Below are 21,537 nucleotides of genomic sequence, written 5' to 3' on the forward strand. Positions count from 1 at the left end.
TTATAAGCCTGGCGGGTCACCAGGCTAAGCTCCGCTTGTTTATTGTAGAATGTGTCACTTTTTATGCACTTTTTTTTCCCCACCCGCATCAACTTGACGCTTTGATCACCGCGCAAGGGTGCGGGCGCCAACAGTGACTCTGTCCTCGCTCCTGCGCGAAGGTCAGGCGCTGTGTCGCTCCGTGGTCGTGCACCTCCCAATTTTGGTAACTTCGTGTGGGCCAAGCGCCGCGCTCTTTTCAAAATGGATGATTTCGTGCTCTGGCGGAGCTGGTTCGCCTGTATCAGCATTTATATGATCCCTCTGTGAGAGATCACAAAGATAATCAAACGGCTCAAAACTACTGCTGCAACCGATAAAAAGGAGTGTTTATATGTAAATATGTTTTGTACTTAGTGAAAATATTATCCTTGTTTACCAGTAAAATGATGCTATTAAATTCAGCATTAGATACGTTTTGTTGTGTTGTTCCATGTAGTGATCCAACATGCAGCCTGTGCCACAAAAAGCACAGTACAGTACAGCATCTGTCTGTTTTTCAGAGTTCTCTGTTGTTATTCATTGGCCTGGAAGTGAGACATGTGTTGGTGCTTTGTTTGCACTTTTTCATTTATGTTAACTTAATTTGTTTGGAAATGTGACTTAAATTAGGACTTGTATTAGGTGCAAACAATTTGTATTTATTTTAATTGTATTTTTGTTTAAAAAAGTATTTCAAAAGTGCTTTTTTGTCAAACTGTAGTTGTGTAAATATTTGACACAAACATCTTAGAATATCACATAATAAATAGCCATATTTTCAGCTTTCCTGTCAACTTTAATCATTTTTTTACTAAATCACGGTCGGTCGGCTATCGGCCGGTGAACGGCTACATACCACCGGGATTAGCCTCTTCTCTGGGGGAAACCCTGGACCATGAATATAGCTCCTCCAAAACTATGTAAAGAAATCAGTCAGGCTCTTGCTAATTTTTGCCCAACTCCGAAGTCCAGCGTTTGAAGTCTTGGTGTAAGATTCAATTTATCTCTTGGCTTTGACTCCCATGTAAAATCTTTATCTTGTTCCCGTTTCTTTCATTTAAGGAACATTTCTAAACTGTGAAACTGGAAAGAATAACCCATGCATTTGTGTCATCGTGTTTAGATTATTGCAACGCCCTATTTACTGGTTTGGATCACTTATCTCTTTCATGCCTCTAAGCCATAAAAAAATGCTGCAGCAAGACAACTGACACATTCTAGGAAGCAGGTTCACATTACCCCCATTTTCTAGTCTTTACATTGGCTACCAGTAGATTTTAGGATTTATTTTAAAATTCTTACACTAACATACAAAATGCTAAACTGTCAAGCACCAGATTATGTATGCAATTTTCTCACAAAATACATTCCTGATCAAAATCTGAAGACCAGTCAAAAAATTGCAAGAATTTGCATTTTGCACTATTGGATCTTAAGAAGGTTCTAAGTAGAGCTTCACAAAGTTAAAAGAAGAAATCAGCATAAGAGACAAAAACTTTTGAGCAGGGAATTTTCTGCAAACTGCATTTACACTCAAACATGATTTTTTCAGCTGATCAAAAGTTTAAGACCAAAGCTCAAAAACCCCCCAAAACAGAAATCAAAGTGTCAGAAAAAAGGACTCAGTAATGAGTAGCTCCACCATTCTTGTTGATGACTTCAAACAATCGTTTAGGCATGCTTGATGCCAGTGTTTCCAGGAGGCTAGTGGGAACTTTCTTCCATCTTTCAATGTCCCATGTTTGGTGCACCCTTGCAAAGTCCAAACGGGCAATTTTGTGGCGTTGAAGAAGACGTGGCCTTTGAAGACGTTATTTGTTTCTGAAGCCCTTCTCTCCCAGATGCCGTCTGATGGTTATTGGGCTGCAGTCAGCAGTAATGGCCTTAATTTGGGTAGAGGATCGTCCCGTTTGATCAGCTGAAAAAATCATGTTTGAGTGTAAATGCAGTTTGCAGAAAATTCCCCGCTCAAAAGTTCTTGTCTCTTGCACTGATTTTTTCCTTTAACATTGTGAAGCTCTACTTAGAACCTTCTTAAGATCCAATAGTGCAAAATTCAAATTATTGCAATTTTTGACTGGTCTTAAGATTTTGATCAGGAGTGTATACTGCTGTTCGCTGTCTTTGCTCAGAGACTTCGAATCTTTTAGTTGTTCCATGCACCAGACTGAAGACAACGGGGGACCGAGCCTTTCAGTCCGCGGCACCACGGCTGTGGAACAGTCTTAGTTTAGATGCTACTAGCTACGTTTAGTTGACTCTGTGAACACTTTTAAAAAGCACTTAAAACTTTCTAGTTTAAACAGGCTTTCTCTTGAATGTTTAATTTTCATTGTGTGTTTTTATTGTTTTATTTTGCCGTTTTATTGGCACTTGTTTTTAATTGTTATTTTATTGGGGTTTTTTGTACAGCGCTTTGTGATAGTTTTATCTGTGAAAGATGCTTAATAAATAAACTTTACTTACTTACTTAAAACTTATTATGAAACTACAGCACACATTAAGCTTTATTTATAGGGATTTGCTTATCACTAGTTGTTCCAGACCTTTGACATTATCTAGAATTAAGATTTGGACTTTTGAATAAAATGTCTGAGAACCCATTGTAAGGTACTTTGCAAAACTTGGAGAGGCTAGAAGAAAAGCTTTATTTAGGTGTGGACTATTTACAATTTCTTTTGTTGCCTGAGACCAGAGAGCTTTGTTTTTATTTGCATTACTACTTAAAATTGTAGAAAACAAAACTATTACTTTTCTAAGAAAACTGATAATTAAGCCTTTTATAGATCAATTTTTATTTTAAAACTGAATATAATTTTAGGTTGATTTAGTATACCCAGGGTTTACCCCAGAAAAGAGGCTAAACCCGAATTCTAATTTAAGTCACATTTACAAATTAAATTAACATAAATGAAAAAGTGCAAACAAAGCACCAACACACGTCTCACTTCCAGGCCAATGAATAACAACAGAAAACTCTGAAAAACAGAGAGATGCTGTACTGTACTGTGCTTTTTGTGGCACAGGCTGCATGTTGGATCACTACATGTAACAACAAAACAAATTATTTGCCTTATTTTCACTAAGTACAACACATGCTTACCGTATTCAGTCTTGTAAAGCCACCTGCTGAATTTCGGCTCAACTAACCATTTTTGGTTAAACCCGCTCGTTCCATGTTTATTACTGTGGCTCCAGCGACCTGCTAACTCCAGGTAGCTGAAGGAGGCTCGGCCTCAGGGCTCATTAGAGTCACGCAGGGCTCCGTGAACAGAGCGCGGTCCTGAGCGAGGTGGGGGCGTTTATACTCTGCACTTATGTTGGAGCAGTTTTCTCCAAAAAGACAGGGGGCAGTACGCTACGTAACCAGTGGAAATACGGTAACAAAGAGAGCAGATGGTTGTCACATCTAATATGGCTGCACGTATTCAGGAGGAAGAGCTGTTGTGTTTCTGGCTGTGATACAGAGAGGATGTTTAAACTTAAAGCATTCAGTTTGATTTTCATTGATTTATTTGCTTTACTTGTGATTCATAGGACCAACATTTCTTCCCTCTGTGGTCTGTAAACACTCCTTTTTATCGGCTGCAGCAGTAATCTCCTTCCGGGAGTTTTAAACCGTTTGATTATCTTTGGGATCTCTCAGAGAGGGATCATATAAATGCTGATACAGGCGAACCAGCTCCGCTAGAGCACCAAAACCGTCCATTTTGTACGGAGCGTGGCGCGCGCGATCCACACCAAGTTACAAAAGGTGCACGACACGACACTGCGCGAGACCTTTGCGCAGGGGCGGGGACAGCGCGATTGTGTCACTGTTGGCGCGCGCACCCTCGTGCGCTGAGGTAGATAAAGGTAGTGGTTTTGGGGGAGCAGTATTTACCAACCAACCTCCTGACCCAGTTTGTGTCTTCCAGTCCACAACCTCTTTGTACCTTCTAAGAACCCCAAGCTTTAAAAATGACACAAATAATTACTTACATTAAAAATAATTATCATTTCTAAATCTGAACTGTTGGGTCTTGGACGTTTTCCAAAATCTTATATTTGGTAAAATAATGAATACATAGAATCAGTTTGTTATGATGAAGAGAAATAAAAGTATTACCTTTGTCAGAGCCCATAAAAAGATTCTGAAAAGAGAAAGGTTTTTATCATTTTTGACTGTCAGGACACAAATGATAGCAAGTTTTGATTCAAGCAGAAACATTGACATGCACATTTAAAAACTGATCTGTTCATTTTCATTGTTCTTTAGATGCTTTGATTATGTGTTAGGAACTGAGTTGGTTTTCTATGTTAATGAAAACTTCTTAGAGAGGATCTTCAATTCATCTTGAGAGCACTGCAGGGACTCTGCTGAGAGAACAGTTAAAATGAACTCACAATGGAGAGTTTTTCAGTCGTGGTAAACCTGGCCAGGATTTCTCCTCGCTTTGAGGACCACAGCTCAAAATCTGATCCCACCACCTCTTCCTGCTTCTCTCTTTTCTTCCTGCCAAGGTCCTGGAAGCACAAGATTACTTTTCATTACGAGTGTAAAGAAAATGCCCCCTGTCCTTCAGATACAGAAGCTCCTGAATCAAACAGCTGCAGGTTTAACTGACCCCTGTGGAGCTGATGTGGGACATGGCTGAAGTCTCTGTAGCTGAGGCTGAAGCAAACATGGACAGGGGGTCGGTCCCATCCAGCATGGAACTGAGAGGGTCCGGGGGAGCTGAAGAAGAGGAGGATGAAGAGGAGGAGGTGCTGCCTTTACGAGTTCCACGTCGGGTCTTTGTTTCTGTGACCTTGAGGGAAAATGCAAAGCTTAAAGCTCAAGTACAAAAGTCACCTTTTCTGTGAAAGTACAATTTAAATGATAAGTACTGAAGAAACTGAAAGTGAATTAGTAAAGCTAAGAGAAACAGAACACTAGCTAAACCCTAAATGTAGCAAAAAGTTAACTAAAAGCCAAAAGTAGCAAAAATGGTTGCTAGAAAAGGAAAGCCCTCCTTTCTGGAGCAGAGCAGGCAGCAAACCACTCAGTCATACAGTATGTCAGCATGGACTCTGTGGTGGAACAGTAAAAGGACACCAGTAGTTTCTCCTCTAGATAATTCCTATGCAGCAGCCACAGGAAGTGGAGTTTCTGCTGGGCCTTTCTGACCAGTGCTGGTGTGTTGGCTGAGCAGGTGAGGTCGTCTAAGATATACTGTAGGTCCCCAGAAACTTGAAGGAAATCGCTCTCTTCACATGAGACCTTTTTATGATCAGAGGAGTGTGGTCCACTATCTGCTTACTGAAGTCAAAAACTATTATAATGCATTTATTAATTTAATTGTCTCCTTGGACTTGGTAGTGTTTAGTTCCAGGTTGTTTCTGATACATCACTCTACTAGCTCCTGTATCTCCTCTCTGTAGGCTGACTCATCCCCCTTGATCAGGCCTACCATCGTAGTGTCTGTCATCAGCAAACTTGATGATGGACTTCAAGGGCTGGATGGAAGCACAGTTGTATATGTCAAGGGCACATAGGAGAGGGGGTAAGCATATAGCCCTGAGGAGACCTGCAACAAATCAGTCAGGAAGTCTTTGATCCAGGAGCAGATGACTAAAGGGAAGGCTAGACCTGACAGCTTCTGAACCAGGATGTCAGGGATAATTGTGTAAAAAGCTGAGCTGTAATCTACAAACAGCATTATAACATAGGTCCCTGATAGCTTAAGATGGTTCAGGACTAAATGAAGAGCTGTGGAAATGACATCTTCTATGGACCAGATTGCCCTGCAGGCAAACTAATGAGAGTCAAAGTTCTAGGGAAGACAGAATATGAAGTGCTTGAGAACGAGCCTTTCAAAGCACTTCATGACCACAGATGTTAAAGCCACAGGTCTGGAGTCATTGAGGCTCAGGATAGTGAAACTCTTTGGCAATGGAATGATAGCGGCTGCCTTCAGGCATGCTGGGACCACAGCCAGTGCCAGGGATGTGTTGAAGATGTCACTTAGAAATGGTAAAGCCTGCACTTGTATAGTGCTTTATCAAGTCCCTTTTGTTTACAGTGAGTCTGTGCAATATTTTATGTAGAATATTATGTTGTCTGTACGCTCATGTAACTCCAAATTGTCAAAAAAAAAAAGCCTAGTCTGTGCTCTTAAAACAGTGCTGCAGCTGAATTAGGGCTCCTTTAGGCCAGGTTTTAACAGTCTTCAGCTCTTATAGGGGGCAGCAACTGTCCCCTCATGTGTTAATCTGTGGTACACGTCACCCTGGTGATCATTTAGGGAGAGGAAGATGATGGGGAGAAAACTTTGAAATGTTGCATGAACTTTTATTTCAGATCAAAGTTGGTTTGAAGGCCTTTTTTATTTGAAAGGTCCTTATGGCTCACCAGCAGAAGCATAAATAATGCTGCTGTTTTGAAAGCTTATGATAAGGTCAATCTAAGATTAAAGTTTGATTATGGAGTGAAATTAAAGGAATCATGATGCAGTGGGGCATCAATTCCCCACTTCACTATCTGTGTCGCCAGTTTCCCGTCTCCATAATAAGCCTATATGGTACGCATGGCTCAGAGTTTGTGTAGGAGACCGCACATTTTTCCGTCAAGTTTGTGTTTTTATAGATAAGAAACTTTGCATGGAAAGTGAGATACGCAAGTTTCAGGCCCCGTTTTGTGCGTACACCAGTTTTATAAAATAGACCCCAGATGATTATCATTTGACAGCTTTGTCCCACTTTTTAGCTGAGTGTTCAAGACATAGGGTCACAGGTCTGCTGATATGATTACAAAATCAATCATCGACCTTTGGCCAAAGGTGGCCTGGTACCAAGTACACCTATGGGCCACCCTATGCTCAAACATGGTGATTGTTATCGACAGTGAATTCCCAAAAAATAAGTCCAATCACAGAATACAGCTCAGGTACAGATCTGGGAAGCAGTTTCTCCCAATCCCCCCCTTCCAAATAACTCTGTCATTGCCCATATTGGCATTGAAGTCACCCAAGAGAACAACAGAATGAGACAACATAAATAATGATCAGTTATCACAGCACTTAGATAAGAGAGACAAATAAGCCACATTTAATGGTTTTGTTTTTCTTTTCCGGTACAGTAACTGTGTTTTTTTAAACAAGACTTTTATGATAAACTTTTCTTGAGCTTATTTTTTGTTTACTTAATTTGGGCCGTGGGCAAGCTGACAATGGCTCACTGGGGGTATGGGTGGATAACAGAGGAGAAGCACCAGAGAGGTATGCAAGACTACAACCGCTTCCTAGACTGAACCCTGGGTTGTCAATAAATTTGATGACTAAAGGTGTAGATTATCAGTCATCCAGGATACGGTAAATCCAAAAGAAGGTTAAAAACAGAAACAACTGGACTTCTATTCTGTAGCTGAAGACGTTTCGCTTCTCATCCGAGGAGTTTTCTCAATTCAAATTTAGTAAGCTCCTCAGACGGGAAGTGAAACATCTTTAGCTACAGAATAGAAGACCAGTTGTTTCTGTTTTTAACCTGTTCTTTTATTTGATGACTAACAAAATTGGCCAAATTCACAAATAAAATAGCACAAAGTATGCATAAGTAGTTTGTTTGATTGCTTAAACAAGCAAACAGTTTTTTTTTTTACAAAAACAGGAAACCAATGGTGTGAATAGTGACTCAACATTTACAGAATTAAGTGATGCAATTCTAATTGTTGCAAAATTTAGATAAAATGCTGATTGAGTGCAGTTGAACACAAGGAAGATAGAGATACCATGAGGGGTTTGAGGGGATGGTATTCTCCAAATTCCACCGGCATGGCCACAGGACGACACCTCTGGAGTTCTGCATCATAGTTACGCTCACAGGAATGCCTGCTTACACAACAGACAGACAGGAGACGGAGCTGATTCAGAAAACATGTTATTCAGTCAGTCGCAACAACAACAATTCATCAGAACAGTCTGTATTAGAATATATGAGCTCACTTAAAGGCTGAACTGAAATCAAACCTCAAAAAATTGACATTTCAGAAATTTTATTTAGTCAAGCACATCCGCACAACATTCCAGGGACCAATTTTTCTGACCGAAAAGTTAAATAAACTGTTTTTAGCGTTTAAGTCAATAATTTCCGAAGTGGGTGATTGGTGGGGTGGAGTTGCCATGCTGGATTAATGACGTGCGCTGTGCCCCAGCCGGCCAAGAACGCACTACTGTCAGGGTGTTTACTAGAGGAAATGGAAGAAGAAGCCTTTTTTAAATACAATGAAATGCCGGAAGGCTTCACTTGAGTAATGGATATACAACCATACCAGCATGAACCTGAACCAACAGCTGGATCTCTGCAATCAGATGAAAACTCTTCAGATTTGGATACTGATGATCACGAGGTCCGTCATGGCTGATAAAACAACACGCATAATGATTGAGATGGGAACGTGGAAGGATGAGAACTGATTATCCCCAGACCACTGTCATAACATTAGCACATAACATTGCAAATCAACAAGGACGGCAGGAGAGAGCTAACGTTGCTAACTCTAAGCTATCCTGATGCTAACTTGCAAACAACATGAGCTCACTTCAGAGTAGCGTTATAAACTCTCACACCAGAGTAAACTAATCAACAAGTTTCAGACTATGACATTAGTTTAATCACACATGGGTTGTTTCTATTTTGTCATCAATAACAAACTGCTCTGAATCCCAAACTGATCTCAGGCTGTCAGCAGCTCATACCTTTTAATGATAGCGCACATTCACAACTTCATGTTTGAAGTAAAACTTCCTGTTTCTCGTCTCCTTCTCTGTAGCAAAGTTCTCCGCTCCATTTGCCTTTCTTTTAAAATTAAAAATAGTTAGGATTGCTGCTGGCAAAAGGTCCTGTGTCTTTTGACGTGAAGCCAGTCCACCGCATTAACGAGGGTCAGAGCGGTGCTTCCCTTTGAAGTGATCCGAACCAGAGTTCTGATAGTAATTCCCACTTCGGAGCTTATGGATCCAAATCTGAGGAAGGTTTCTATCTTTCAGGAAGCCAAAAAATTTAAGTAATGGTATTTTCTGGTCAGTCCGAACAATAATTCCAATGAACTGAACCATGTTGTACCGGTATTCATCCACTCACTGATGAATGACTGAATGCTGTGAATCTCATTCTAAGCGACTCAGTTGACGTCACACATCAGGGTGTCAGGAAAAAAGTCAAAAACATCCCAGTGGTTTATTCAATGTTCAGTATAAGAAAAATAAAAAAATTGTATAATTATTTTATTTTGAAAAACACTTTTCAGTTCAGCTTTAAACTCTAGAATAAGGGATCTGCAACCTTTACAACTTGAAGAGTCCTTTTAACGTCCTACACTCAGTCAGTCTGCCTATTTAAAGGGTGAAAAGTTTTCTGACTGAGTCAGGGCTGTTTGGTATCATGTACCACACAAAACGGACCACAAAAAGCTAAGGACCAAGTTGTCTCAGGAGCTAAGAAAGAATATTATTGATGTCATGTTAAAGCTAAAGGACTATAAAACTATCTCCAGCCTGATGTTCCTGTGACTACAGCTGCTTAGATTATTCAGATGTTTGAGGTATACAGGACTGGAGACAACCTGCCTGGACGTGGACACAAGACAAAAACTGATAACAAATTGAAGAGATGGCCAACACAAATGACAACCAAAGAGCCCAGAGCAACTTCCAAAGAAATTAGAGGTGGACTCCTATTTCATGGTTCATCTGTGTCAGATCACGTCCTCAGTCGATATACAAGCCAAAGTGGACTGAATGGAAGACAACTGAGGCCACAAAACCATTACAAAGCCAAACTAGAATTTGACGAAATACATTTTGATATGCCACAAAGTTTCAGGGAAAATGTCCTTCGGACAGATGAGACAAAACTGGAGCTTTTTGGCAACAAGTTCCATCAGCTCTGTGTTTCCAAAGTCAAAAATGAAACGTATGAACAAAGAAAACCTTTACCTACAGTGAACCATGGAGGAGGCTCAGTTATATTCTGCTTTGCTGCATCTGACACAGGGTGTCTTGAATCTGTTCAGGGTCCAATGAAATCTCAAGACTATCAAGACATTCTGAAGCCAAATGTGCTGCTCAGAGCCAGAAAACTTAGTCCCAGTTCCAGGTCATTGGTCATCCTGTTGGAGGACCCAAAACACACAGCTGAAAACACCAAGAATGGCTCAGAACAAAACAATGGACTATTCTGAAGTCGCCTTCTGAGCCTTAGGGGTAATCCAGAGAAACCAAGTTTAGCAAAAATTATGAGATTTTTTGTTCTGAAATGAAAGATAAATGAAACTCAGAGTCTATCACTACGATAAAGACTCAGTGAAGTCTACCTGGCAGCTCTCCAACATGACTTGTTAGTTTTGAATCAATCTGACACATATCAAAGCAAAATTACTTTTATTGTCTGACTTCAGGAGGTGATTTCCCACTTAGATTAGAGTTGCTCTCATTCACATACATTTTTTTGCTTGAAAAGTATCACTTTTCATGAAATTCACTCATTTAACTCAGTAACATTCTCCTGTCATACATATTCATTATAACACAATCAGAACCAAGTGATGTTCATAAGTATTTTGTGGTTATTGTTCTTTTATGTCTACAGATATAAAATATCAAAAACATCATCTAAAAATCATCTGGCCAGAGGCAGATAGGGAAGTAAAATGTAGAATTATAAGTGTTATTTGAAGAATAAATTGTGTTAGAATCAAACTTGTCATCACCAAGCATCCTTTTTTGTTTTATTTGAGCAACTTCTGAAAATCAAAATGATGAACTCTGAAACCATTTTAGAGAATTCCCATTTACACTAACATGTCTTCCTGTAAAAATGTATTTTTTCCAAATCAACATGTCGAGGCTAATGAGCTTGTTTTTTTTCTTTGTTGTTGTTTTTTTAATAGGAATGTGGCTCATTTGTTTTCTTTATTTATTTGACTCAATTTAACACACAAAAAAATAAAACTATTGGTAATAACAGCTTACATGAATCAAGGCTCTGAGGCAATCTAAAGAGTTTAGCTGAGATGTGACATCATCACCGCCTCCATTCAGCTGCTGTATACTCAGTTTAACTTTGTATTTAATTTTTTTTTTCTGTGAATGCCATGGTGAATGAGATATCAGAGCTCCATTGATGATGGTTTTGTATAGTTGTTCGACACCAATGTAATCAGCTTTTCTGGAACTAAAAACCCCCAAGTATCCCGGCCAAAATACCTGTAGACAGGTGCAGAAGTCTCAGCACACATACATATTACATATCTGTACCTCTACAACAGATTCAAGTTTGGAGTCAACTCAATTCAAGATGCCCACAACAGCTAATCAACCTGAGCCGACACAAAATGGCTCTAACTTGGTCAGTTTTCCAGATCTTGAGCTAAAGTTCATTCACAACAGATACTATGACTGCTAACACATTATATAAAAACATGAAAGATATTGCAATATTGCATGAAATTGACCACAATGTTAATTTCAGAGTTTTACCAAAAGGCTCATCTTATATTTTTCAGCATAAGATGATCTTAGTCTGAAACACAGGCATGAAATGCATCGAGCAATATGCATCATTTCAAGAAATGCTTGGTCTTTTTTATTTCTATAAGGAACCTTTAGTTCAAAACCAATCCAGATTCAAATCAAATTACTAATTTCTATCCAATTATAATACAATACAATTACATTCAGTATATTTAATATAAAATGTTAAATATTTGATGTCTGCCTAAGAAATGTCAGCACTTGAATTATAGTCATAAAGGATTGAAAGATAAAACCAAGAGTATTTTAATTAAGGTTATGTTGGAAACCTGCAAAATAAATAAATCAACTTTTAGTTTACGTTCAATTTTGGTCAGTACATTATAATTAAACGAGCGACATGTATTTTTACCACCAAGTTCTGAAACGTTTTAAAATGTAAATGAAATGCTAACGTAACCGGTTTATGTTAATAAAAGAAGTTTATGTTAAGAAAAAACATCTTACCACTGCACTGCAGCCATTTTTACATCACATGACCCACCTCTGAACTTCCGGGTTAGGACAAACGCGCTGCTTCTTCGCTTTTAAGCCGACGGCGATTTAAAAAATGTTTCGCTAAAAAATTAACGACTATTGTAAACACATAGTAATGTCTCATACTATAAATTGTGACAGTAAAAGTAAAGTAAAAGGTGTTTTTTTAATTTACCTATTTTCCACAAAATTACTATTTCCCATAATGCATCGCGTGCTTTAATTTCTATCACAAAGAAAGAAAGAAAAAAAAGAAGGTTTCACTATGAGCGATATTTTGAGGACTAAACTTTTGCAGGACGTTTACGTAGTTTAACTAAGGACATGTTCCGAAAGTTTTAAAGTGGTTGTTGACCCATACCGCTAAATGTCACTATAACTGTACCTTAGCTTGTTTTTTTAGGTGCTAAGACTAGAGACGGTCAGACTTTTAGTAGTGGATAATGACGCCTCTGTGAAATATACGACCTTTGTCAGAGTCAGCTCTTTCGTTTTTTCATCAGTGCAGTGAAATAAACCTTGACAATCACAGTTCAGCAGGACCATGACCTGACCGTAGACCTTCGGGGAGGTCTGTTCAGTTCTTCAGACCAGGCAAGTCAGCTCCTGTCAGGTTTAGCTTATAGGGGTATTTTATTTATTTGTAAACGAACGGTTAACATTGCTGGGTTTGAATGTAGCTAACAGCTAGCTTGTTCACGTTAAAGGACTACCTGTTTGAAGAATGCTTTTATATTGAGTAAAGGATGAGATATTTAGAGGTTTACACTTTGACCTGCTTTAACGTGAATCTTTTGAGGCATTGTTTGGTTTTCTTGGGCTCCCCAGAAAAGCAAAGAAAGAATGCTTAAAAGAATCAGGAAATATGAAGACAGTAGATATATTTCCACCATTTTCTCTAAAGAAAAAACAAACAAGCAAACAAAAAAAATACACAAAGGTCACTGAAACAACTTACAAAAATAACAAAACAAAAAATGACTAAAATTCAACTCATGAAGATCCGTCATTGCTTTTGAATTTTAGTTAAAACAGAATATATATATATATATATATATATATATATATATTAGTGATGGGCAAATGAAGCCTCATGAAGTAATGAAGCTTTCCAACACTTTGCTTTGCAAAAAGGTTCATTACTCAATGCTTCATTCATCGCTCACTAGTGACATCTGCTGGTGAAACTGTAACAGCTTTGTCACTCAAGTGGATCATACTTTCAAACATTTGTAAATGCAATATTGTCACAAAGTTTTCATCAAACTCGTGTTTAGTAACAGGAGAATCATTGAAATCAAATTTAATTGTCATGTTTTAATTATTAAAATGATTTGTAGCCAATATAATCCTTGACCATCAGTGGTTGTGTTGGGTTTTCTTTTATGTCATGGACTTATTTGACAATGAAGATATGTTGGACTTTAGTGTATTGGGGATTGAGTGATTGTTGGGGCAGACTCTGAATACTTTGAGCTTGNTTTTGTTAATGTAATTGCGTTTCTGTTTTTTTTTTGCGTGCTTCGATTTTTGTTTGTGTTTTCTCTCTTGTTTGCGTGCTTAGTCTTTTGTTTGCGTGCTTCGTTAATGTTCTTGTGGTTTGCACTTCAGGGCCACCGTACTAAACAGAATCGAACATGCTCAGAGGAGAAAATTCAACATCATTCCTGTAAACAAGTTCATTCTGTGGGAACCCATGGGACTTGGAATAGAAGTCATAACATAATCAGGACTTATCAGCAACAGGTGTTACTTTATAATAAATTCTGCCATTACAAATGACAGGACAAGTAAAGCCTATCAGATACATCAAGATGGACAGAAGTCAAAATCCTAATCCCAAAAACAAAAGAGAGTGATTACTAGATGTGGCAAACATGCATGCAAGTTCTGACTGATGATAAATGCAAACCTTTTTTGTTACAGAACTGAACTCAGCATCTCTGACAGACTCCTTCACAGCGCCACCTGTCTCACACTCTGGATATGACACCTTCCAGTGTACAGCCCCATCCTGCTCCTTTCAAACTAAAGTCCCTCTGAAGCGCAACATACAGGTGCATCTTTAAAAAAATGAATATTGTAATGAAGTTCAGACACTGAATTTTTGTTTTTCATTATTTGTAAGCCATAATCATCTAAATTACAAGAAATAAAGGCTTGCAGCATTTAACTATGAGTAATGAATCCATATAATTGTGGTGATTGTGGAGTTTTTGGTGTTGTGTGTGTGTGTGAGTACTTCCTGGTGGGCCGTCCCAGGCTGGTGATTGACATCTCGTCGCCACTCCTCCCTCACCTGCAGCGGATCAGGCTAATCAGGAAGCCAGGTGTACTTAAGGCTGTGGTGGGAACCAGACCAGTGCTGTAGCATTACCTACCAAGTGGTAAAATTGCTGAGCCTTTGTAAACCTTTGAGATTCGTGAACGTTGTTGTTAATATTGTTTTTGTTTTGCCTCAGGACTACCTTTGCCTCTTTGGAACCAGTCTGGTCTTTGTCCCGAAAACCCTGCCAAGCAAAGTACTCATCTGTTCACCTGTGCCTGTCTGTCTGCTTAACCACTGCAACTCGAAAGGAAGTACTCACCTGCCATTCTCTGGGAAATTACACCATACTCCTTCTGGAAGGATTACCTACCGTCTCCTCTCTCCTCCAAGCTGTGGGTCCCTCACCTCCTCGTAAGAACATTCGCCAGTCAAAATCTACTTACCTGTCCAAAGACTATATATCCTCACTCACTCACCTCGTCTCCGTTTCCAGGTCCCGATCCCAGTTCCAGTTCATTTTCCATGCACTGTAAATAAACTCACTTACCATTACTTCCTGGTTTCCCGTGTGTCTGTCGCCGAACTGCTCCACTAGAATAAATACCTGAAACCTGACAATGAGTTCCACTTTCTGAAGTGATGCACAAAAAATATGAAACTTTTTAATGATATTCTAATGTTTGAGATGCACCTGTAAATGAAATATCCTTTTACTCAAGCCTGAGAGCAACATGTTCATATCAACATCAGGGATCTTATAGTGAGTCACACAGGTCCAGCTTTTATATTTACCCACAGAATCCTCTTCACAACTAACTTTTCTTAAGGTAACAAAGCACTGATTAGGATATTTTATTCTGATCACACACAAGTTGGATTTGTTGCCTGCATGTACCAACCCTTTTTCACCCACTGTTTGTTAACGAAAAGCCAGAGGCACAGAAATTCATTTCTGCACATCCGCACCGCTGGTAGCTGCTGTCCGATAGCGGTGGTTGGAGATGGGCCGAGCACACAGTCCCACTGAAGTACACTTTGGCTTTTTGGCCACTGCCACAAGTTTCCTGAAGATCCCTGCAAAAAGAGACAATGTGACGTTACTTATCTTTTGAGACAACAGAATAGTTTCTGCTGATCAATGAATGCTCAGAGTGTTGCATGAATTATGCTACACATCAGCACAATAATATAATAATGATAACAATATCATAATCAAATATTATCATTCATATTGTCTTAGTATTCAACAATTCTGAGGTGAGTTTCATTTGGCAAGAATTTGCGTATCAAAGTTGTTTAGAAATGCACCACAAAACCCACGCTTGGAAATATGCCCTGTTAAACCAGGGTTTGATATTTGGTTCTTCCATCCTCAGCCGTTTGTAGACCAACACACATCTGTCTGTGGTGAGTTCAGATACAGTGAGACCATGTCGCTCCGTTTCATACCCTCCAACTCCACGGCTGCGCTGTTCTGCACTTCATTGCACTGAACTGTAGATTGTAAATAAGCCACAGTAGATGTAGTTTTCACTTATCTCCCCTCTACACATGTACAATCACACTGAATAAAGAAAACACTGCACCTGCACTAGATGGGTTGTGAGCCCCTCGCCAGTCCTCATATCCATGAGGAAACAGTCAGCATACTTGGCTGTATGCCCCGGTGAGCTGCAGCAAGCTTCTCCGCCCAGTCCCAGTGGTGGGCCTTTTTGCTCCATGATCATGGCCTGACGCTTGGTGTCCCAAAGTCTTTGGATGCCAGGGATCAAACAGCAGCTCTGCAAATTGAAGTAAGTCTTCAAACTATAGATTCCAGCACTCATATGCCGGAAAAGGTTCAGGGCAATTGTTGGGGAACACCCACTAAACATGGTGGCAGCTGCAATCCTCAAGTTGCCCAGTGGCATGTGGTTGTAGACCAGCTGGCTGTACCACACCTTGGTGCGGTCATCTGTCCTCCTGCAGACACTGCTTACAGCTATCACTGTGCAGGCTCCAGAACAGACAACACACACAGCAAACAGCTTTCAAATACTACAAATTTCTGCTCAGGTGGTCGGCAAGAATCAACCACCATCTTCAAGGTCACTGCAACATCAAACAATTATTTTTAAAATGATTGTCAGTAGAGCTGAGACAATCTGTCTATAGCTACTGGTTTCCTTAATATTTTACAGCGTGATATTTATACTAATCACAATAATCACACAAATATATCAACTGAGTCAACCCAAAATCTTTTTTGATTATTAAATCCCAAATAAACAGAAAAAAATAAAAACTATTTCTTAAATGATAAGTTTTGATGTTCATCAATGATCATTAGTAATTGTCAGGATTTGGATAGTTTGAGGGTTTTTTTTTTTTGTTTATTTTGTATTAAGTTTGTGTATTATTTCTTGTTTACTCTGTGTTTAGTTTAATAAGTTCTTGTGTAGTTTTGCTCCCTGTGTCCCCTGTCAGCCTGCCACACCCATCTGCGCCTGTCCTCAGCTTGTAATCAGTCATTGTCTGCGTTCGGGTCCAAATCATCTTGGCACAAAACCTGACAGAAGCACTGCTTTATTCTGTCAGCTTTTGTGCCAAGAGGATGTGGACCCAGATGCAAACAGACACAAAGGGCTCAAATGAAAACTCTAATTTAATTGAAGTACAAAAACAAAAGGGCTGATGTAGCAGCAGATCTAAATAATTAAAACTTCCAGAGATCACAAAGGATACGAGGAGAACCGGACAGTCCATGAAGCAAAAATGAACTTCTCCAGTTCTATAATGGCATACCGCCCCCTACTGCACATGAGTGTGTAACAGCATTAGATCCCATTCATTTTCATTTTATGATGGGTATGGAATCACAGCCTAGTTTGGGAACTTAACTGTCCAACTCAGGAACAAGCTGGCCTACATTCACAAAACAGCCATGAAAATAATCGGCTTAAGAGAAAATGAACCCGTATAAAATGTACATATGAACAAGCAGTGATAAGAACATCAAAAATGCTACCCAGCCACTGTTGTCTGAATATGAGCTGCTGCCATCAGGAAGAAGACGGATGGTTCCACAGTGCAGGACCAACAGACTGAAACGGTCTCTTGTTCCAGCTTCAGACTGCTGAACTCCAGCAGCATTTTTCTGCCCGAGACAAATTTCCCTCTGGGACAAAAAAAGAGTCCATCTATTCTATGATGTCTTTTTCTAAAGATTTTTGGTTTATTTAATTTGAGCTGTGGGCTAGCTGACGCTGAGTCAGTGGGGGTTTGGGTGGGTAACAGAGAAGAAGCAGGTTGGTGTGTAAGGCTACAAGATACCAAAGTTAAAAAGAAGTCACTCAGTTTATTACCACAGGAAAACCAAGCAACTGCAGGAATTGTGAAAGCCCTCAGTTCATTATTTAAAGGCCTACTGACAGTAATCTTTAACCAGGCATTTTAAAGTAGGATTAGAATAAAAGTAATGGTTGTATGTATTTCCTGAAATGTTACCAGACCGTGAGAAACAGCACTCTCTGATGTTTGCAAAGAAGAGCACAAAACAAAAATGGGATGAGAGACCAGGCCCAACCCTTCAGAGCTGCCGAGGTCAGACAAGATTGGGTGTGTTCAGGGTGGGAGACTCAAATATTCCTTTTCTGTATTATGTATAAAAGACTTACAGGTTTTCTTGGCCCATTGAAAACTCCTATTAATGACCGACTTCCTTTAAATGTACTCTTGGCACACAAACAGGTGTCTTAGTTACAAATAAACACTCCTTTAAAAGACATGCCAGACATTGTGGTAACAGACAGGTTTTAAACGGTGCAATCAGAGTGGGAGCAGGTTAAAACAGTCTGAGATGAAAACGCTTCTCTTCCTTACAGACAGAGATGTTTCTGTGGGAAACTACAGCTGACCCATATTTTATCTGCAACGTTGGTTTATGATGAACATCTTTCAGTGTTTTTGTCAGGGTTAAAACCCTGCTCCTGCCACCACACTCCACCTCTTTTGAACTGAACTATCCCTGTCACGGTTATGAACAATTAATATCTTATCCGTCATAAATAGCTCTTTGAATGACCTTGGTTTGGAAAAATTATTTCATGGTTGGTGCCTGTTACTGGTGTCATTAACAGCACACTCACAGCTCACAGGACAAGATTTTAACATTTAAAAGTTTAAAAAAACAACCTGGACTCCCAGATAATAGAACAACAGAGCTTCAACTACACATCGCCTAACTTCTCAATAAGTGGGTGACCTTTAAACTCAGGGGGAAGCAGTTTCACCTCACAGCTGGTCTCACAACATCTTATTCCCTGACATGTTTAAACTGCTGCCACACACACAGTTTAAAGTCATGAAGACACTGGTTCCCAAAGATTTTCTTCTGAGCCCCCCTATGGATTACAATAAAATCCCCCCCCCAAAAAAAAAAAAAAAAAAAACCAACTGGGCACACATCGTTCAACCATAAACACATATTTGGTTTTCAAACTCCACTGAAGTTTATTTCATTCGCCACAAAACAAACTACAAGCCATCTTTACAGTGAAACATTTTTGTGTAACTGTTTTTTTTTAGTTCTATACTGTAGAAGAGTAGTCTTTGCTGTCAGTGTTATTTCGAACATATTTCTTTTTATTTGTAACAATATTCAACTTTACTATCAGCAATACATTTAAAAGAAGCCTCTGGGTTAAAAACCTGTCCATTATGCTTAGTCAGGCACTGTTTTTGTTGTTTTTTCCCATTCATCCATCTCCTCCCCCCAGGAGTTTGGGAACCACTGGTGTAAGATATTATTTGTTCAGAGGCTTTCCACAGAACCCTGTTTCAAAAGATGTGAAGCGGACATTCTGGTCTTCTGTCTCCATTGCTTCAGCTTCTTGCTCTGTGTTCTCCCACAGGTCGTCCAGGCTGCTGTGATCCTCTGGGCTGGCTTTTTGGCTCTGTTCTTCACTCCACTCAGTATTTCTTTTCCTGATGAAGCTCTCCTCACCTTCACTTCCTGTTGACTTCCTGCCCTGTTTTGGTTTCTGATGTGTCGGTCCGATCTCCTGCTCTGCCTCCTCTTGTTTCACTGCACTCATTAAAACCTGTTGGCACTTCTCTGGGGGCTCGATGGGGGTCTCCATGTCCTCTACTTTCACCTGCACTGCAAGAACTGCAGACACACAGCTGAGTTACTCGCCGATCAATGGAGACATTGAATGAACATGTTGAGTGTAAGAACCGTTCGCTCACCCTCCTGCTCCTCCAGCTCAGTTTTTGGCTGAATGAGAGGCATTTCTGGAGGAAAACTTTCTGTGTTTTTAACATTAGCCAGCTGATCAGCAAAATCTTTTACTTCCTCCGGGGACAGCCTCTTTTTGAAACCTCTCTTTTCTGTAGAAAAGAAAAGCAAAATAAGTTTCTGCAAATAATATATGAAACAAGAAAAAAACGCCACTTTGGGGCAGATTTGTTCTGGCTTTCTGCTCATCACAAACTTTGGCATAAATTTGTGACAGACTTTCTTTATCCAATCATGAGTGGACACAGTTATCTTTGGGCTTTATGTGCATTTATGGTTGATTTCAGCGGGAAACATTCGGCAGGGTTTCAGTCAGTTAAATGTAAGACTTTTTAAAGACCTCGTCAAGGCCAATATGATTCAATTTCATGCGTACTCAGAGAACAGAAGTCATTGCAAAAAATATAGAAAATATAATTTTTAAAAAATCATTGCACATTTCACTCCAGAATGTCTTGAGATTTCATTGGACCCTGAACAGATTCAAGACACCCTGTGTCAGATGCAGCAAAGCAGAATATAACTGAGCCTCCTCCATGGTTCACTGTAGGTAAAGGTTTTCTTTGTTCATACGTTTCATTTTTGACACAGAGCTGATGGGACTTGTTACCAAAAAGCTCCATTTTCATCTTATCTGTCCAAAATACAGTGATTGTGTCTGACAGTGATGAACATTGACCTTGGAGTCCACCTCTAATTTCTTTGGAAGTTGCTCTGGGCTCTTTGGTTGTCATTTGTGTTGGCCATCTCTTCAATTTGTTATCAGTTTTTGTCTTGTGTCCACGTCCAGGCAGGTTGTCTCCAGTCCTGTAGATCTTAAACATCTGAATAATCTGTGCAGCTGTAGTCACAGGAACATCAGGCTCTTTTATAGTCATTTAGCTTTAACATGATGTCAATAATTTTCTTTCTCAGCTCCTGAGACAACTTGGTCCCAAATTTTTTTGTGCTCCATGTTCAGTGTGTTACACACCATGATACCAAACAGCACTGTGACTACTTTTCACCCCTTAAACACAGACTGATTACAAGATTGAAGACAGCTGTGATGCTGATTACAGGACACACATTAAATTAACATGTCCTTTTTGTCAAGGCCAGTTTTATTAGTTTTTCTTTTTTTTTCCAAATAATTTTGTTGAACCAAAATTCAAAAGTAATGCATGATTTTCATTAGTTGGTTTTAGTAAAAAAAAATTTTATCATTACTTTCATCATTTCCAAGTTATTTTAGTGACATTTTTCCTTATCCATGTCTACATTTGACCCAACAGATATTTACTCTGTTGGGATTCTGTTTTCATTTGTTCTGCAATTTAACCAAACAGAAGGTGATTTATAAATGTGTTTAAATAATGAATTTTACATGTCAAAATCTTGACTAATTGTTGACATACTGTATGAAATTTGGTGAAGAATCTAAAACAGAGTTGTTATTGTAAATACAAGCTGAACAGAGGCTAAAATGATCAAAACTGAGATGAAAATGAGAAGAACATGGAGACTAAAATAAGCAAAACAAAGAGGCTTGCTTGTACTGAAATCAGTAGATGACCAAAATGAGTTTGAGAATATTGGTGTACATAATTTTTTACATCTTTATAATATTGTTTCAGTATGTGCACACAAAGACTGTCTATATATAATTATTTATCTGATTAATAATAACAAAAAGACAAAGTTTCTTCAAAGAATGTCTAGGATTCTTTGAAGAACCCCATATTGCGTGGCACCTTTCATGACAGAGTTTTAAACTAACATCATCTTATGTTTAGAAATGACGAAGTTGGAGGGAGTTTCCCCATAGATTTTCTATGGGGTTAAGGTCAGGAGAGTTTGCTGGCCAATTAAGAACAGGGATACCATGGTCCTTCAACCAGGTACTGGTAGCTTTGGCACTGTGTGCAGGTGCCAAGTCCTGTTGGAAAATGAAATCTGCATCT

The 21,537-nt window shown here is 39.2% G+C and overlaps 3 protein-coding genes across 6 annotated transcripts in view; 1 reads left to right on the forward strand and 2 right to left on the reverse strand.

Moving 5' to 3' along the window:
- The window catches only part of vps35l (VPS35 endosomal protein sorting factor like), a 34,171-nt gene extending 22,041 nt beyond the window's left edge, over positions 1-12,130 (reverse strand). Inside the window, exons 1-5 of the mRNA XM_017433598.3 lie at positions 12,018-12,130; positions 7,769-7,868; positions 4,629-4,811; positions 4,408-4,527; positions 4,130-4,154 (exon numbers count right to left, since the gene is read on the reverse strand). Coding sequence (XP_017289087.1) covers positions 4,130-4,154; positions 4,408-4,527; positions 4,629-4,811; positions 7,769-7,868; positions 12,018-12,034 — 445 coding nt within the window. The 5' untranslated portion in view covers positions 12,035-12,130. The remainder of the gene's footprint in view (positions 1-4,129; positions 4,155-4,407; positions 4,528-4,628; positions 4,812-7,768; positions 7,869-12,017) is intronic.
- Positions 12,131-12,491: 361 nt separating this feature from the next.
- Positions 12,492-21,537, forward strand: part of zdhhc16b (zinc finger DHHC-type palmitoyltransferase 16b) — a 24,444-nt gene continuing 15,398 nt past the window's right edge. For 3 of the 4 annotated variants that reach the window (XM_017433635.3, XM_025009951.2, XM_025009950.2), the window contains exon 1: positions 12,492-12,641. The gene's annotated coding sequence lies outside the window, so the exon portion shown is untranslated. The remainder of the gene's footprint in view (positions 12,642-21,537) is intronic. The other variant, XM_017433636.3, reaches the window with a different exon arrangement.
- On the reverse strand, positions 19,049-20,065 carry LOC108246218. Its single transcript, XM_017433639.3, has 2 exons — positions 19,546-20,065; positions 19,049-19,465 (listed from the first exon to the last, which is right to left on the reverse strand). The coding sequence occupies exons 1-2, from the start codon at positions 19,796-19,798 to the stop codon at positions 19,101-19,103; spliced, it is 618 nt and encodes a 205-aa protein (XP_017289128.1). The 5' UTR covers positions 19,799-20,065; the 3' UTR covers positions 19,049-19,100.

This window comes from Kryptolebias marmoratus, linkage group LG2, assembly GCF_001649575.2.
Source record: "Kryptolebias marmoratus isolate JLee-2015 linkage group LG2, ASM164957v2, whole genome shotgun sequence".
Lineage (NCBI taxonomy): Eukaryota > Metazoa > Chordata > Actinopteri > Cyprinodontiformes > Rivulidae > Kryptolebias > Kryptolebias marmoratus.

What these genes read in the sequence shown, in the direction of transcription:
- LOC108246218 (XM_017433639.3), bottom strand. Translation starts at nt 19,798, where the DNA reads ATGCCAAAGTTTGTGATGAGCAGAAAGCCAGAACAAATCTGCCCCAAA. An exon ending in TGAGCTGGAGGAGCAGGAGG is followed by an intron (nt 19,466 to 19,545) that starts GTGAGCGAACGG and finishes GTGTGTCTGCAG; the next exon opens with TTCTTGCAGTGCAGGTGAAA.